The 20,000-nt window shown below is 36.2% G+C and overlaps 2 protein-coding genes across 6 annotated transcripts in view; one reads left to right on the top strand and one right to left on the bottom strand.

Moving 5' to 3' along the window:
* The window catches only part of kcnip1a (Kv channel interacting protein 1 a), a 75,414-nt gene extending 66,901 nt beyond the window's left edge, over positions 1-8,513 (top strand). For 4 of the 5 annotated variants that reach the window (XM_079631313.1, XM_079631312.1, XM_079631314.1 and 1 more), the window contains 4 exons: positions 1-52; positions 1,703-1,807; positions 4,233-4,295; positions 5,481-8,513. The exon at positions 1-52 is cut by the window's left edge and continues 56 nt beyond it. In XM_079631313.1, coding sequence (XP_079487439.1) covers positions 1-52; positions 1,703-1,807; positions 4,233-4,295; positions 5,481-5,528 — 268 coding nt within the window. In that variant the 3' untranslated portion in view covers positions 5,529-8,513. The remainder of the gene's footprint in view (positions 53-1,702; positions 1,808-4,232; positions 4,296-5,480) is intronic. The other variant, XR_013799837.1, reaches the window with a different exon arrangement.
* A 1-nt stretch (position 8,514) lies between these two features.
* tlx3a (T cell leukemia homeobox 3a) lies at positions 8,515-11,875 on the bottom strand (the record flags this gene model as incomplete). The annotated part of the gene is made up of 3 exons (XM_079631068.1): positions 8,515-8,848; positions 10,157-10,391; positions 11,485-11,875. 3 exons carry the CDS (start codon positions 11,873-11,875, stop codon positions 8,644-8,646), a joined length of 831 nt encoding a protein of 276 aa, XP_079487194.1. The 3' UTR covers positions 8,515-8,643.
* Between the last annotated feature and the right edge of the window lie 8,125 nt (positions 11,876-20,000).

The following is a 20,000-nucleotide window of genomic DNA, read 5'->3' as shown; positions in this document are numbered from 1 at the left end:
GTGGACCTTCAACCTGTACGACATTAACAAAGATGGTTACATTAATAAAGAGGTGTGTTGGATCATACACTTCTAACGTATTTTCTGGAATAGTATAAGTCATGTTTTTTTTATCATCTGTAATGTTTTTGCGACTTATATTCCAAAGCAACAGTATATAATGCTATAATACTAATGTTTCAGTTTTTATTTAAATTAATTTAAGCTTGATGTCGATAATTGTTTATGCTGATATTAATATGGGCAAAAAGTAAGATAAAATTCTGATGCTTGTAATATAAATCAATGAGATCTTTATGACAGTATAGAAGACTAGATGCATAAACTGCATATAAATATCAGTCGCCGCTCTATATCTCTCAATAATGTCAGTAAGATGATATTTAAACGCTTAGTTTTATGATCAACGCTCTGTAGTTTTAAAACATATAATGCAATGCAATACAATGATGATTAAGAGATGAACAAATAAACCTGATGATCATATTTAAAGGTAGGGTAGGTAGGATTTATATAAAAACTTTTTACCAAATTTGATTAAACTTTCTATATATATCAATGCATAATTAAAATGTATGTACTCTGATAAAAAGAGTATAAAAATCGAGTGACTCTAGACCGTTTAATCTTCATTAAACACAGCTCATTATTTCCATTCGGGACGAATCACAGGATTGGCTTGCGCGACTGTCACTCTCCGTCGCCATGACTACCGCCGTTATTACTGGCTCTGCCCACGTGCGCGCAGTCGCGCACCCGTTTTTAGGTGGGAGTGAATGGAATTAATGAGCTGTGTTTAATGAAGATTAAACGGTCTAGAGTCACTCGATTTTTATACTCTTTTTATCAGAGTACTTACATTTTAATTATGCATTGGTATATAAAGACAGTTTAAACAAATTTGAATAAAAGTTTTTTTTAGACAATTCTGACCTACCCTACCTTTAATAGGGCTGTAAACGATTAATCGCATCCAAAATAAAAGTTTGTGTTTACATAATATATGTGTGTGTATTGTGTATAATAATTTTGTATATATAAATACACACACACATGCATGTATATATTTAACAAAAATGTGTTATTTATATATAAAATAGTTATATATAATATAAATTATATAAAAATATATATGCAGTATATAAATGCAAATATTCAAATATATACATGCATGTGTGTGTGTATTTATATATACAAAATTATTATACACAGTACACACACATATATTATGTTAACACAAACTTTTATTTTGGATGCGATTAATCGCTTACAGCCCTAAAATACTCACATTTTAACATGATTTTTCAAAAAATTACATATGGATAATTAAGTAAACCTTCAGAAAGTGTTCATCTTGAAATATCACTAACAATAGAAAGTTATTTTTATGTTTACTTTATAAAAATCACTGAAATGCATGTTATCAGTGTTTTATGTAAACATTATTTTGTGCACTTCTGAATGTCATAATAAAATGGGACTTATCTGTGTTTTTTTTCCTCTCAAGTGTGCAATTTTGACCCGGTGCGACTTATATAACCTAAAATACCGTAGCCAAGAACCTGGACACGTCTATTCTTTCTTTATGATGACTATTTTCCACATTTTAGCACAGTAGTACAATCATACTGAAATAACACATCGGAATTATGTAGGAAACATGTTTTTCAAATAATAAATGAATTTGTTTTTTTGTTTCTAGGAGATGACCGATATAGTGAAGGCTATATATGACATGATGGGCCGCTTCACGTATCCGGCTCTGAAGACCGACACCACCAAACAGCACGTGGATGCTTTCTTTCAGGTCAGGCTCTGATAGTGCACCTTAAATAGGGAAAAAAAATAACTAATAGATATCAGCATGATGCTTCCCTAGTTGATTACTGACATTAAGACAAATGTCTTTTATATTACAAGTTTTTACAATATTTGTGTTTAAATATGCAAATTAGGTATTATCTCATTAAATATGCGCTAATTTGCATATATTTCCAGAAGAGAAATCTGAACATTGGATCCATTTTGTTGACATATTAGAGTCAAAGGTTTTTACGGAGGGGATTTTGGATATCTCTTTTTATCACTATCAACAGCCATAAAAAAAATCCCTTTTCGCCCTGTTTTTAGGTATAAAATGTTGTATCAATCAGAATCTGAATGATTTATGAACAAACCCCTCTGTAAAAACCTTGAGAATATAGATAGGAATACAACTGGAAAGTTTGGTGTATATGCTGCTGAAGTGGAGATTTCTGGCTCAGAGTATGAGAAAAAAACATTTTGAGAATCACGTTGTCAGAAATTGACATCAGCCAATGAGATTTAGCTTTTAGACGTTAAATGCCCCATTGTAATTACCATATTTGGGTCTGACAACATTGTACAGGAAGGGGAGAGAGCTTTCCAACAGTGTGTGTGATGACAGGGTGCAGACAGCGATGTTGATTCAGAACACCAACTTTTGTTGAATTTAGGAGAAATCTACAGACGCAAATAGACAAATTGTAGTAAAATAAAGACCTTAATGTGTATTTTGGAATTTTTTTCAACATAAGTCTAAAAGAAGACAAATAGCCCAAAATCTAAAAATTGACCAGTGAAAAAAACAACGCAGTTTTTGCCTGCCGTGTCTTCCCTTAAACATGATCACATACTACAGGGCCGTTGAATGCTTGAATCTGATTGGTTGAAAAACGTTCTACGGTGTGCGATTACTATTTTTAGGGAAACTCCCGGCTAAAGTAGTTCCAGCAGGTCTTGACCGCATTACAGTTTCATATCACTCCGCCAAGTGATTTCTGCTATTTCAAAGGTCCTTATAGCCGACAACAGCAAAAGATCCCAAACCCACAATGACACTGACCAATCAAATAACTATAGTAAACAATAGGATAAAAACGACAAATTAATTCCATGTTTTTTTGCCACAAGATTAAATTTGATTATTAAACGGATAGTTCCGGTCCTTGATTCTGATTGGTTGAGCCGCGTTCGAAGCCGTTGTAAATTACTCAACAAACACACACCGGTGACCGCATTAGTGTTACACAAACACACACCTGTGACCGCATTAGTGTTACACAAACACACACCTGTGACCGCATTAGTGTTACACAAACACACACCTGTGACCGCATTAGTGTTACACAAACACACACCTGTGACCGCATTAGTGTTACACAAACACACACCTGTGACCGCATTAGTGTTACACAAACACACACCTGTGACCGCATTAGTGTTACACAAACACACACCGGTGACCGCATTAGTGTTACACAAACACACACCTGTGACCGCATTAGTGTTACACAAACACACACCTGTGACCGCATTAGTGTTACACAAACACACACCTGTGACCGCATTAGTGTTACACAAACACACACCTGTGACCGCATTAGTGTTACACAAACACACACCTGTGACCGCATTAGTGTTACACAAACACACACCTGTGACCGCATTAGTGTTACACAAACACACACCTGTGACCGCATTAGTGTTACACAAACACACACCTGTGACCGCATTAGTGTTACACAAACACACACCTGTGACCGCATTAGTGTTACACAAACACACACCTGTGACCGCATTACATCAGTGTTACTGCGCAACTGCCGTTTGTGATTCTTTGTTTCTGCATGTGTTGCTTGGCAACCTCTTTGGAACTACATTGCTTGGCGGAGAAATAAATGAGTTATAAAGGTTATATTTTTTGTTGCTGGTGTATATTTTATGAATAAAATAAATATTAAAATAAATATTTGTATGGAGTTACTGTTTTATAAAAGCAATAAGCCCCTTGAAGCCGTGTTTTACAGTGGATTTAGAACAGCTGAGGGGGTTTTACTTCGCTCCGCGTCGTGCCTAACAACGCACCTTAACTGTTCTACATCCACTGTAAAACACGGCTTTATTGCTTTATTATATAAGGAAAGCACATACTCTCTCCCGCTCAAACACACACACACATACAGTACGGACACACAAGCGCTGCTCTGATGAGTTTATCAGTGAAATAGTTAAAAGCTACATGACTTCTCTCTAGCAAGGAAATAACAGCGCTGTTCTTGAAGCAGATAAACTTACAGTTTCACTAATAGTTCTCTCTCTCTCTCTCTCTCTCTCTCTCTCTCTCTCTCTCTCTCTCTCTCTCTCTCTCTCTCTCTCTCTCTCTCTCTCTCTCTCTCTCTCTCTCTCTCTCTCTCTCTCTCTCCTTGCAGAAAATGGACAAGAACAGAGATGGAGTCGTCACTCTTGATGAGTTTATTCTCTCCTGTCAAGAGGTACCTGTTCACAATAGCATACAAAATTAGTATGCATAGAATAACTTCCAACTGTTGTTTTTAACATCTTTTTCTTCACTCGTTATTAGATCAGACTATTGAAAGTGAAGACATTTTAAATGTCTTTAAAAAAAGGAAAATTTACATTTATTTCTAAGATTGTCATTGGACGCCACTCGCTGAATTAAACATAACTATGAACTTGTGTAGCATTTCTTTACTTGCATACTATAAAGACTACAGAATATACTGTGCAGTACACAAGTATTCCAGTCAAATAAGATGCAATCTCTGCGTTGCCTTTTTAAAAACATAATCCACATTTCCGACAAAACTCAAACTACTATCTATGAGTGTTCCCAAGTATTTAAAGCTATTGACTATTTCTACCTAGTATCAAGAGTTGCAATTTTCAGAGATTTCACCTTTATTTCCACTAATCACTAATTCCTTCTCTCTTATTTATTTAATGAACATTTTTATATATTTTTATTATTCCCTTATTTATGTATTTTTTTCCTAATTTCCTTTTTTTCTTATTTTTTTCTTATTATTATTTTAAATATTTTTGTATTAGTTAATTAATTTACTTGCATAAAATAAATACATCTTATTTAAAAATATGTAAACGTTAAAAAAATAAGTATTTATAAAAGAAACATTTAAAATAAATAGTCCATTTGTACCATCCAGCCCTATTTAAATTTATCAAATATTTTGTGGCAGGGTTATTAGTTTTGCTAAAACTTTTTTTTATGTTCAATACTGTTGTTGAATAGGCCACTCCTGAGTCGTGACTAACTCAAGAGTTTGTCAAAGTGGTGAAGATGCTCTTTTATGTTCGAGATGTTTTCACCAGACATTCACATTTTTTATCTTTCCAAAAAATAATTCTTAGTTTTATTTCTATTTTTTTATTATTTAGCTACTTTTCATTTGTTACATCACAGCACATGATGGGCAGTTGTTTTATGGAGACACACTTCATCAAAAAAACACTGAACTCTGATTGGCTGTTTGACATGTCATGCTTCTTGTCTGATTGGCTGTTTGTTTGTGTCACTAGATTACAGTCTAAAGACAGACTTTCTCTTCGTTTGCAAGTTGTTTGTGTTCCTTCCTCGTATTTCTTTAGCCGTCTCTCATGAAATTGTTCTTTCTTCTGTTCATATTTTGTCTCTTCAGGATGAAAACATCATGCGATCATTGCAGCTCTTTGAGAATGTGATATAGAGCCAGAGGAAGAGGAGGACGAAGGGCGGAAAAGGGAAATTAGTCAGAGAAAGAAACCAATGAACTCTTGAATCTGACCAGTTTTCTGTTAAAAAGATAACTTTTACCCCATCAACATGGTAACTCTGGAGGTTTGACGGTCGTCAGACAGCGGCGCAATGCTTCACATGCCGGACGTACCGTTTTTAACCCCCGGTGTTTGACCTCGTTCTGTTGCAGATGTGAGATTATATGTCTATAAACAAAAAAAAAAGGAAGTAGTTAAAAGAGCATGTGAGTAATTGTGTGTCAAAGCCGTGTTCACAAAGGCCCAGCGGGTTTCCAAGAGGTCCTGTATAAAACCCAGCTGAACTCTTCCCATTTTGATTTGATAATATGTCACTGATGTTCGATGCATCCGAGTTGTCCACGGTGGATTGTGGGTATGTAACATCTGATACTCTACGAAACATGTGCTGAACCGTGTCCGTCATTTACGTAGAAATGTTCTAATCCAGTAGTATAACCAGTGTCTCAGTGGTTTTCTTATGAACCGGCCAGTCTTTAACTGGCGTTCTGCAGAAGTCGCTCAGTCTGTGAAGCGTCCCGACATTAACGGCGGTGTGTTTGTGTCCCGTGCATCGTGTCATCCCGTGTGTGTGTTCATGTCCGTCTCTGTCGGCTTAGCTCCGCCTACTTGAATATCTGCTTTCTGATTGGTCTGTTTGTCCGTCAGAATCTCGCGACATCATGTCCGGGTCACATTTCACCCCAGTGTCCTCATTAATGAAATACAGTGATTTATTTAAATATGCAAATTTCTTTGGGGTGAGATATGATATGACTAATTGGCTTTGTGCAGAGGGCAGTGAAGATTTTGATTGACAGGTGCCGTAGCAAACTTTAGCAGTCACTATATTTGTTTGTGTGTTTAACTTCTATTTATATAAAAAAGTAGTTTTTTTATTTATTTACTGCGTGAAAGCTGTGAGTTGCCAAAATTTAGTACTGTTTTATACAGCCATAATGCCACCTTACTGTGAAGAGAGAGCAAGAAAAAATAATGATAATGACATTTATTTAATATAACGGTGTTTGATTAGTCCCGACAAGCATGATGTTTAAACTCCACATGAACAGCATTCTCAAAATCAATTTGACTTTGTAATCTAACTGAGCAAAACTGAATATTAAAAACATATATTGAGGACAAAGCTATGTTTAGCTGGACAATAACTTACTGTAATCTCCTATTATCACTGTAAAGCTGCTTTTAAACAATCTATATTGTTAAAGCGCTGTATAAATGAAGATGGCTTGACTTGACTTGATGGGACCCCGATTTAAAGCAGACATTATATACACAGTACCGGTCAAAAGTTTGGAAACATGACTATTTTTAATGTTTTTAAAAGAAGTCTCTTATGCTCATCAAGCCTGCATTTATTTGAAAAACCCAGAAAAAAAAAACAGTAATATTGTTAAATATTAATACAATTTTAATTTATAACTTTACAACTTTAAAATGTCATTTATTCCTGTGATGAAAGCTGAATGTTCAGCATCATTACTCCAGTCTTCAGTGTCACATGATCCTCCAGAAATCAGTATAATATGAGGATTTATTATCAATGTTGCTAACTGCTTAATATTTTTTTATATAACATGTGATACCTTTTTCTGGAGTCATGGATGAATAAAAAGAGCAACATTTATTCCAAAAGGAAATCTTTTCTAACAATATTAATCTTTACTATCACTTTTTATCACATCCTTGCTGAATAAAATCATTTCTTTCAAGAAAAAGCAATGACTGAATCTCCAAACTTTGGATGTATATTGTTACACAAGATTTCTATTTTAAATAAATGCTGTATATAATATTTATATATAAATGCATAAGAATTTACATATATATATAAGTACAGGTGAAACTATTTTTTTTTTTATATTGTGCAAAAGTTCATTTATTTCAGTAATTCAACTTAAAAGGTGAAACTAATATATTATATAGACTCATTACATGCAAAGTGAGATATTTCAAGCCTTTATTTGTTATAATTTTGATGATTATGGCTTACAGCTTATGAAATTAGAATATTGTGAAAAGGTTTTCATAAACTGAGCCATAATCATCAAAATTATAACAAATAAAGGCTTGAAATATCTCATTTTGCATGTAATGAGTCTATATAATATATTAGTTTCATCTTTTAAGTTGAATTACTGAAATAAATGAACTTTTGCCCGATATTCTAATATATAAAGAGAAAGTAAATATGGTCAATTGAGATTTCATGTTGAGTTTAAAGTAGTTGTTGAAAAGCTCTTAAAAACGTGAACTTGTGCCAGGAAACTGAAACCTACATGGTAAAAAGTGTTGAAAGTTAAACCTGTGTTTATCACCGTCACACACATTCCTGATAACCTTAGTAATGCTTTTTTTTATTATCATTTCTGATCATTTTTTGGATCATGTTATGATGTGTTTTTGAACAATCACTGTGCCGGTACAGCCTGATGTGTTTAAAATATACATATGATATTTGATTTATTACACTCATTGTATATTTTCTACTCTGCAAAGTTGGGATTGGAAGCGGCGCCGGTTATTTCCCCGTGAGACGGGTCACAGAGAGACAGACAGACGCTCAATCAGACAGACAGATCGAGGAGACGGGAAGCTTAAATATCCTCTTGTTGAAATGATGTATAAACTGTTTAACAATAAAATTTTCGATGCATAATGCTGATTGTTCAGTGTTATATTTACACACCATTGCTTTTCCGGGTCGACTCACGTCATCAACAACGACAAACATAATGCATCGTCACCATAATAGCACAGAATAATTACAGTACAGTACAATATTTTGTCACAGACGTCATTTGAACGGGTCATGTATTTACAGAGCTGCGAGTCAGGTTGATTGACAGTTCGTTTCTGGGAATGGTTCACCTTTCCCAGCATCTTCGTGGGGAACATGTTTGGTCCGTGTCCATAACAAACACTTAGATATCATTAGTTCACTTTCCCACGTTTGAGATTTACAAATGCTCCTCACGGTCAGAAAGCCGGATTATTTTTCAGATGCAGTGTGTCATCCTCTTTCCCGTGCAGGACAGGCTCGGGATTTTACGCCAGTGTTGTGGTTTTCCCAGCTCTCTCCTGGGCCCACGGCTGCAGGTTCTGGAGGGCGTAGAGGGAGGAGTTATGGACACACAGAGGATCTGACGACACTGATTCGCTCATGGACTTCTGGAGGGCGTCGGCCTGAAGCTGAAGGAGCATCCGATTGGCTTGCTGACGTCCCGCCTCTCGTTCCTCGGCTGTTTGCCTTCTAGAGATTTTTGAAGATGCAAAATATTTATAAATCCAAATCATTAAAACAATTGATACAATGGGCTTTATGCACAGCTGCACTACTTCCTGAACTTTAGCCAGCTCCTCTGTTTCCTGTCTGCCATTATTGGACAAACTGATTAATCCAGGTGTGCCTGACCAACCACAATAATCAGACACACCTGGATTAATCAGTTTGTCCAATAATGGCAGACAGGAAACAAAGGAGCTCCTTATGCATAAAGCCCATTCAATATGATTTTAATGTGATGTAACAATTAGCCATTTTAGAGTCAAAGTGTCAGAACATCTCAAATGTGAAAACTTTCCCCACAGTAAAATCAATGTAATATTTTGTTTTATAATATTTTTGGTAACACATGTAGTAATTACTATAAATTATGCATAATTACATGCAACTAACCCTAAACCAAACCCGGTAACACTTTATTTTACAGGGTCCTTGTAATATTTTACATGTACTTACCATAATAACAGTACATTATGCATAATTACACGCAACTAAACACTAATCCTACTCTAACCCTATAGTGTAAATAATTAACATGTAGTTAATTATTATTGCTCTCAGTACTTACATGTAGTAACTACACTGTAACAAGGACACCTTAAAATAAAGTGTAAGCATATATTTTTTTTAATACTTTGAGGGACTTTTAGGGTACTAAGTAATATGTATTCAATATTTATGGTCCTTTTTATTATTAACTCCTTCATTGCTGTGTGCTTTTTTTCTCTCTGCCTCCTGGCTGATTTGAAGATTGAAATTTTAAGGTATATTGTTACAGTGTAAGTATATATTTAGGTACTGAGTAGGCCTAATATTAATAAACGACATAGCCTATAGGAGGTTTGGTTAGTTGCATGTAATTATGCATATTTTACTGTTATTACTATGGTAAGGACACTGGACAAGTGTCAAGGACACTGTTATATAAAGTGTTACCATAAAGTGCTAACGGCATTTCTATTTAACTTTCGAATCATGTCCATTATTTGTTTTTTGTTTACGTGGCACGTGCCACAAAAGTCAAAAGTGACTGAGGAGCAAAAAAAAAAAAAAAAAAAAAAACGGTGAATGTCCCTTTTAATATTTATTTCAATGAATTATTCTTAATGATGGCTATATTTAATCATAATCGAATTCTAATCTTAATTCTAAATGTTTGTAGCTACATGGTGGACTTCTACATTTCCCAGCAAGGGTTCAGCAACTAAAACACGACGTTATTAACGATGTAACGCCGATGAACTGCTGAACGCGTGTTGTGTTGTCCAGTCTCACCTCCACTTGGTCCTGCGGTTCTGGAACCAGGTCTTGACCTGCGCGTCCGTCATCTTCAGGCTCTTGGCGAGGCACGCGCGCTCCGCGGACGCCAGATACTTCTGCCTGTGGAAGCGCTTCTCCAGCTCGCAGATCTGCACGCGAGAGAACGACGTGCGCGGCTTTTTCCGTTTCGGGGGAGTTCGGTTCTGATACGGGTGACCGATCCGCCGGGTCACGGTGAACGGAATGAGAGCTGCGGGAAAAGTGTCATTTATCATGTTATTTTCCTTTAGATTATGATAAAAACAAACTCTGATAAAGCAATTATTAACCTATTGTATTGGTGATTATTAAACCCAAAGCTCTCTGAAATTATCTGGTTGATTCTGTAAACTATGTTCGTAATACATACTAAACATATAGTTAACGAAACAATATTGAGAAAGATGATTTGTGTGCACCTTTGATGATTTCCTTCCCAAAACAGCGGTTAGCTACACATGCACGAGCACCACAATATGGTCCCGATCATGGAGGTCATGACGTGCAATGACTATAATAACTGTGTAAAAATACATTTAAACGTGGAGTCCCTGAAACTCATTTGAAACAAAACACACGTTTATATTTTTTAGGGTTATTAAAAATGATAATATCAATAGTTTATGAACAGAAAATGGTGCAGCTATTTCTGAAGTGCGTATTGTTTACTTAATGTTTATTAATTTGCTCAAAACATATTATTATTTATATTATTCGGGCCCAGATTGCCTTCAAATAGCCTTTATCCCCGCTGTGCTGATTTCAAACTTAATTCAGCTTAATGTTTTAAGTGTTTATTTTAACCTTAAATATATGAACTATAACTACTGTCGTTTATTTACTTAATTGAATAAATTTTGACACAGCCTAAATATACTTTTGGCTGATCAATTAATCAATTAATATTCTGGATTAACAATAAACATATTACAGCAACTAATCAAACCAATTTTTGCGTTATGAATTTGAATAGTTTTTTTTGCTCTTTATTTTTTTCAGAAAATAAACTAATCTGCATTTTATAGCATGTACATAAGTGTATGCTTTTTTATTTTAATTTTTCGTTAGAATTGACATTTGATTTATTGTGTACGAGTTTATATAATTATTAAAAAATACAAAAACAGTGGTTTATTGCAATAAGTTCTTATGTTTTTCAGGGTGATTTATAGTGAAAAGCTTGTTGTAATTTTGGAGGGGAAAGCTTTTTTCCTGAAATATTTTCCTGAAACCAACTGCGCAGGTCCAGCAGCCAGAGAGATCAATCCCAGCATCCTCAGACTCAGTCGATGTGCATCTTTTACCTGGCAGTCTGTCTTTAGGGAACCTGCGGGTATTGTCCATCCAGGGGAAACACAGCGCCGGTGCCGCGCTCAACATCGCCGGGGGCACCGCGGCAGCCAGAGGTCTGTGTGCCGGGACCCGAATCACTCCACTGGGCACCAGAGAGCCGCTCACCCCGTACACCCGCCCGCAGTCCTCCAGCGAGCCCGGGACTCCGCAGAGAGAGACGGGTATGGAGACATGAGGCGCAACGCTCGCCCTGGTTGGGCTTCTCAAGCGGCTGTTATCCACAGTGTTTCCACGGCTGCTCTCCGGGTCCAGAGAGCCCAGAATCTGGTCGATCCCGAATCGGATGGGTTCCTGGTTAGCTTTGGGTGGCGGCTTTGGCTCGTTGAGCTCCGCGCGCTCCATAGTTCCCAGTTGCGCAGCAGATTATGGCGGATTAAAACGAACGAAATCACGTTAAGTGCGGCGAAAATAAATTTAATTTAGTTTTAGTGTTGTCCATGGTGGTATCAGATGACGGTCCTCGTTTCTCTAATTCCTCGTTTGAACTCTTGACAGGTCTCGCCACCGATGCGCCGCGCGTCAAACTGTCGAGTTTCCGCTCCGCCGCGCGTGCCAAACTCTTCAGCTCAAGTTTTCATTGGTCGACTGGACCGAACCGTCATTATCTCTGTCTATTGGTTGACATTTAGGAACGCGAAAAAAAAGTGAACTAGAGCCTCATTATGCTATTCAATAATGTCATCACACCAATTTCTGAAATGCGCATTTATTGAGGCTGAAAGATGTTGCTGCTAATTTATTTACAGAGGGCTCTCATTATGTGGAATTGCATTAGGACATTTTTACGCACAAACTTTGAATTTACTTTGCAGTGATGCAATCAAATGAATCAACTAGATGTGTATGTTCAGAAGGAATTAACAGTGCTTGCAAAGAATAGCTTTAGGTTAATTTTGCAGTTTAAAAAAAAAAAAACATTTATTTGAGGATTCTCAAAACAACCAATCTTATATTCTATTAATGAAAACATTGCAAATGATTGCAAAATCTTGCGATCTCTTTTCTTGTCCTGTCAGTTAGAAGTGTTTTCCTACAGAAGGGATTCACTGAGATAAACGTGAAGGATTCATTGCGTTATCGATCGATCGCTCGGCGGACATCGGAGAATGTCTCTGTTAAACACGAGATCGGAGTTCGTCATCACTAAACACAGTCCCGCTGCTCAGATGTACAGCATTGATTTGTGCCATGCGTTGATTAATGCTCGAACCCCACGTGCGGCCAAATGCTCTCAAGTGCGCGTAATTTCATTCAGTAAAACTATCCCGCAGCATTTCGCAACAGACCAATTAGATTTTATTACCTAAATGTCACCCAAACAATATCCATCAAATATGAGAAGTTCTGTGCCGGACCGGCGCGCGCACTGGCTGCGCTCTGCTGTGTGTGTGTGTGTGTGTGTGCGTGAGCGCGCAAAGCCTTTTAAATTGATGGCCAAATTCGTGTCCGCGCGCCGGGAAATGGAGTGTTTGCCGTGGGCAAGCTGTGGGCAGGACACGCGCAATGAAAGAGCCGTGAAGATTGAGTCAGTAATGCAGTTTAGAAGCAGGTGAAATGGACATAATCGGCCCCGGAACCCTCTGCACTGGCTCTTTAACCATCGAGAACAAAATGACTAAGACTTACTTTCTTTTTTATTGGTGATTTTTCTTCTTCTAAATTCAGGGTGAATGTTGTTTGCTTTGTAATTATTTTAGTGCATTGATGAATGCATGGCCATGGATGGATATATTTGTATTTCGGAGGAGATTAAAAAAAAAAAAAAAAAAAAAACGCAATCCAATTTAGATGTCATAATTGTGCACTCCTATCAACATCTCTTTTAAATTGACATCCGTTTATGCTTGTATTGTGTTCATAAAGGTTATGTGAACTTCTGTTGGATTTGACACCTGCTATAGGCCCTAATTCACTTCAGTCGCTTTAGGCACGCGCACATAATGTTTTAAGTTAAGCATCCAGTTTATTTATTCTGTAAAATCAGCTTTATCATTAATAACCCCCCAAAATCAACAAGTATGGAATTTGTGACCTGAGGTGAAGCAGCAGCAAAATATTTCTGCGCGTAATTTGCTCTTCCAGACTATTAGTGTGTCAGTTTTCAGTGAAATGGACACGGTGTCTAAAAATGTGACACCGCCACTGAGCTCTTGACGGCTGTTAGTTTATCGTTGACACATGAATGATTTTTTAAAAACCACCCAATGAATGTATTCAGACATTTCTGGCAGAAACGCTTGACTCCCCTTAACGTGCTTCTGGCGCGTTTCCGTGCCATATGTGCACGCGGCGACAAATTTGGCCTGTTTACTGTTAGACGCGTGATAATAACATATCATTATGTGACATTTCCTTCTCCTTCAGTTTGTTTTTTGTCAAACATTTATCGAGCAATTATTCGCTGTGTATCTGTGGCCATGTGCTCACATTTAATTGTTTTTGGTGACTGTAATTCGGACCATCTTGGACCTCTCTCTCTCTCTCTCTCTCTCTCTCTCTCTCTCTCTCTCTCTCTCTCTCTCTCTCTCTCTCTCTCTCTGATACCGTTTTTCTAATTGCTCCAACAATGTAATTAACTCCCTCTCATAGTAGCCTAAATGTCGTTATTATTATAGATAACATTTGCTTGTTTGTTCACTGTTAATACTATTATTAATTTGTCCTGATCTATTTATGAAATTATTTAAATTGCCAAAAATGTGAAATTAGCCTATGTCCAAATATTAGCCTATATCAGTCAAAAACAGTCAAAGGCAAATAAGGATGTATGGGGTGATAAATATATTTTTTTATAATTTTCATGTTAACATAAATTTCTGAAAACTTGTAAACCATTTAACCAAATTTTTTTTTGTTACGCAACATTGACTTTGATTCAGAGGAGAGGACAATGGATTTTCTGATATGAATACTTTTTTGTAAACCAATATTGGGTTAAACAACAACAACAACAACAACAACGAGCAATCCAGCTCATTTTCAAGAAAATGTTAAATAATTAATTTTTGAGATTAATTTTTTAATTAATAGTTGGACACCTATACATTTACATGTACAAATATCAAAATGACTATTTCTTAAAACGAAAAAGATGGAAGATATTAATTCAAGTCATTTTACGATTTGCATTTTATGTATTTTTGTATAACTGGACATTTGATCTGCTATTAATTCTGCCCTCAACTTAACTTCCAGATTTTTATTGGCGATATTTTTCCCAATTTGTGTGTGCATTTAAAAAAGTTGCGTTTTGTTTTCTTCTCTTCAAATAAAGCCCCTCCTTTCGCTGGAATGATTGAAGGTCAGATCCATCATTGGGCTCGACACATTAAATGCTTTATTCTCCGGAGAAACCGAGACGTATAAAACAGAAATATAAGGGAATAAAAGCCAACGATTTGTCTTTAAAATTACCCCGTATTTGCATAATAGGGGATCCGGGTGTCGCGCCCGCGGGCGTCGTTTTTATTGCGCGTCTCCGGCGCGTTATCAATTTCCCAACTTCAGCACAGAGCGAGACCTGTCACGCGCGCGCATCTGAAGAACACAGAGAAACAGAGATATAAAGCCGCAAAGTAGAATTAAGTGATATAAGGGTCGTATGTGCTTTTCAATAATAAATAAGAGACTTGGAGAGAAGCAGTGGTGCAGGAATATGAATTGACGCCGGTAAGTAATAGAGCGTTTAAAAACACCTACTGTTTTTATTATGATCTGTGCAGACAGACTGAGGCAATATGAAGATCACACGAGTTTAAAGGCCACGCTGGAAAAACTCCATAGGAGAGAAAATCCTCACATCAGCCCTGAAGCCAAATTGACACCGCAAATGACATTTGGCCCGTTAATAATTCCCATCCTCTGTCACCCCATTAAATATTAAATAAAGCCTATTAAATGTAAAGTAATAGCCCGTGAATTCGCTGGTGTTGTTGAACATCTGTTTCCTCTCACACTGAGACTAAAGCATCGATTATAAGTCACGTTCACTGCTTTGCTATGATGATGCAGTGGCGCAACATTAGCTAAGTTAATGAGGAGGGACTTTAAAAGCCCTGGTTTGAGTTAAGCACGTGCACGTGCAGTTTCAGGACACGCAAAACTGCCTGACATCTGTTAAAGTTCACACACATCATGTTGCAATGATTATTGACAATTTCAACACTATTTTGCTGTGCATCTTTTTTTAAAGGTAACTTTTTTTTGGTTCAAAATTAACAAAATTTAAATAGTCAATACATCATCAATACTTCTTTCAAAACGTGCTTTTGTCTTACCCTGTGTATATTTAAACACTTATATTTATTATAAGCGTTTATATTTTAGATCTGACAGGACGGTTTTCGCATAGGCCTATGTGTACCGGTAGGTCACTGACCTGTCTATGTGTGTGTCTCGTCGTCATATCCGTAAATAGAGAAAAGTTGCTTCATGTGGTGACAAATCAGGTCCTCCTCAAATAAAATTACTCAAGGGAGTCTCTTTAGCGCCTGATTACATGTTATGATGCTGTTTGAACTATGTTATGATGACCATTAATGTCTGTATTAGTTAGCTTGTGTACTAGCATAGCATACCAATTAGCCTGATAGCTTAGTTTATACACACATTTGCACTTGCTATTATTATCTTAATATAATTAATAAATTAATTTACATTTATCAAGTGAAAGAAACGTTCAATTTGTTTTATTATGCACTAGTTACATATTTTAAATTAATATTGTTCTTATGTAGGCTACCTAGCATAATCATTAACTGATAGTTAGAGACCCGATTTTGAGGGACGACCAGATTTGTCATGACGCCGGCTACTTTGAGTGTGTTTGGTGTGTGAGTGGCATAAGTAAGGTTGACATTACAACAGAGTTCATTGAAAAGCATTATTTTTATGTAAAGGGTCATATTCATTTGCACAGTCACGCAGCTGAAGGACAACCAAAACAATGTTGTTCCGCAAAATGCATGCAGTTTTGTTTTTTAACCACTAGAGGGCCAAAAGTTACACATTTAAACTAAATGCAGATTTGATGTCATCTAATGCAATGAAAGTCATTCATTTTTATACTTTTTTTTCAGGAACTTTGGGGTTGCTGTATTTATGCATTCTCCAAACTCCAAAAGCAATGAGATGTTGGACACATATTGCAAGTTTTTGCCACATGATCATAAAGTAAAACAATACGCTTAATTCCTGTGCACTACAAGTCAGTTTGACAGTAAGTTCAGGGACAGTATATAGCCTGCATAGGTAAATAAATACACACAAATAACGATCCCAAATTTCCCATCAAAGTAATTTCCGAGGGCGGGACGACTGAATATCCGCGTACAGGACTCGTCCTCAGGCTGTGTAAATCTCTATAACCATCCGATATATTCATCTCCCACAGATTTCATTGTTTCTCTGAAATGAACGTTTCCAAATATGGATTTATTTCCAGCATTCAGATTTGTATTAGGGCGAAATTATGATGCATGGATCAGACAGTTGATTGAAACACCAGAGGGCTTTTTAAAATGTATTAATATGTCTGCACACAGCTGTTGAGACAGACATGACTGATGTTTCTGATAGATTTGAGCTTGTAAAAACTGGAAATCCTTGAATCATGTGATGAGCCCGAGAAAGGGTTTTATTTCTTTCCTTAGATAATTTTACTGCCTGAATTTGATTGTTTATGAACTAAATTTTGCAGTTTAGGCCCGTTTGCATCCGAAATGCATTCAAATACATGAAATTAGGTGTCATTGATGATAAATTTGAATGTGCATATATGCATAAATTAAATTAAATGGTGCTCAGTGAATGAAGACTAATATATTGGCCAGTTCCTCACACATAGTGTCCGCTTTTCTTTTTTTGACATTGCCTGATCACTGTTTTTCAGGTAAGAAAGAAAGTCACATTGGTTTTGAACACTCAGTTTGATTCACTTTTGGGTTTGAAACTATTAATTTAAGGGTTGAACTTTTTATACAACACAACTGAGGGCTTGTTATAATGATTGTTCATCTTTAAAATGCACTTTTCAGAAAGTTTGCACAACAGTTTGGTGTGTACACATGAAGAAACAACTATTTCTGTCAGTCTCAATCTTCTGTCTCTCTCTCTACAGATATCATGTGATATTGGCAAGTATATAATGTGCCATGCATGTTAGTGAAGAATATATCAATGATGGAATGAAAGGCCATCCGTTTGATGAAGGACGTCGTTTTCAGAGTTTGCTTCTTCATTATTCCCTCCTGCAGATTTGTTTCAACTATTGCATGCTTCATGCGTGTGTGTCTGATGTGAGGTAAGACCTATTGATAATTTTTAGTATTCAAAATCCTGAGAAATAACCCAAGGAATTTACAAACGGAGCCGATCAGGAACCAGTTATTCTGATGTAACACAACGCCCGATGTTTTTAAAGACAATGATTGACTTCACATTGCTTCCGACACCTTGAGGGCTTTAGCACTGATCTGAGAGATAAGAGGCAGAGAGAATACAGACGGATGGATAGAGCGACGGAGGACAGGCATCTGGTCTGTGATGGTTGAGCGCTCGGCTGGTTTGTGCAGCGCTGAACAGAAAGAAAATGAACAGAACAAAGGAGAAGAAAAGAGCATGCATGCATGCGTTTGAGGAAGAATGCACGGCTAATGAAGATAATCAGGGGAGAAATGCTTAGAAGAGGAAAATCTTTGTGCAAATGTTTCAGTGGACGATGAAAAGCTCGTATTGTTGCTCACAGGACTGACTGAAGTGCTGCAATGCAACTAACTTAGTGAATACTAATGAACACCTTGATTAAACAAGCTTATGGCTGAAAATCTTGAATATAAACCACAATTTAAAATGTCATTGTTTCATCACAAAAAACTAACTAAATAGGCAAATTTATCATTGCATACTGTTTATTAAATAGTATGTAGTGTGCAATGCTAAACATTACAAATATAGCATGCTATATGTTATTTAACAATGCTCGCATACTGTACACTGCATACTATTTATTTTTAAAAGTACTGTAAAAAATTAAACCGTGATATTTACGGTAAAAAAACGGCAGCTGTGGTTGCCAGAACTTTACCGTCAAAAATACGGTAGCAACGTTATTGGTTTTACAGACTTAATTACAATTTACAGTAATAAACCGTATTTTATTATCTGATATAATGAGAATTTACCGCCCTATTGAAGTATTAATATCTGTTTTGTAACCGTTGTAATACACTGATAACCACCAATCACAGCAGTGGTGAGAGTCACATGATCAATCAAACCTCATCACAAGCAGCTCTTCTATAAGAAAGTTAATATTAAAATATAGATCCTACACACACACATTAAACACCATCATGGTAACACATGAAATTTAAAAAATGCAATAAAAATTAATTTAACAACATTAAATGTAACATACAACCCTAATGCACATAACTGATTAGAAAAAAAAGAAAACTATGAAGAAACATAGTTATCTCAACAAAAATACATCAAATGTGAAGTGTCACACAGGGAATTGTGGGAATGTCAATTTACGTTTTTTCTTTTTCACTTTCAAAAACTGTAATTTTAATGGTATTTTACAGTAAAAATACATGAAATGTACCATTAGATCTATCGCAGTTATTTACTGTAGCCTATATAGTATGGAAACTTTCTGTTAACCAATTAACAGTTTTTCACTGTGGCATTTTTACAGTCTTTTACCGTTAAAATCCCGATCATTTTTTTACAGTCTAGTGTACAGTAAGATTCAAGGTTTGTTATTCGTCACATACACAGCCTGCAGTGAAATGTAAAACTGGTCCGCTCCATAGACTGTGCATAACATATATAAAAGATAAACAGAAATACTGTAATAATGAATAAAACAATATTATATTACACAAAAATGTACTAAAAGGGCAAAACAAATCATAATAACTGGACACCACTTGCTAAGTTAAATGATGTAGCATACTATTATTAATTGATCATTCATTACATACTGCATACTATTTATTAAAAATAATAGAATGTGAAATAGTATGAAGTGTGCAATAAAAGTTTCAAAGTATAGTATGCAACATAATTACATTTTAATGCTAAAGATAGTGTACAGCATGCTAAATGAGAGCATATTATTCTTTAAAATGTTTATCACTATTTCACATTCTATTTTCAATAAATAATATGTAGTATGCAATGATAAACATTTCAAGATAGTAATTAGCATACTGCACACTGCATACTATTCATTAACAATAACATGAGAGAGTATGCAGTGTACAGTATTGTATTCTGAACGCAGTCTGTTTCTTGAGTGTTTCCTGTGTGTGTGTGTGTGGTTTATGTAGTGTGTGTTCTGTCTCCGTGTGTGTGGAGCGTAGGTCACTTAATGAAAGCCGATTATCCTGTGTGTGTCACGGTTGGCTGTTAACCTCCTCACCCCTCCTGTGGGCTGACTGCGGGGGTCCGCGAGCGAGGG

This window comes from Phoxinus phoxinus (genome assembly GCF_949152265.1).
Source record: "Phoxinus phoxinus genome assembly, chromosome: 12".
Taxonomy (NCBI): domain Eukaryota; kingdom Metazoa; phylum Chordata; class Actinopteri; order Cypriniformes; family Leuciscidae; genus Phoxinus; species Phoxinus phoxinus.
Note: the sequence above shows the minus strand (reverse complement) of the source record. Positions and strands in the feature narration are given on the sequence as shown.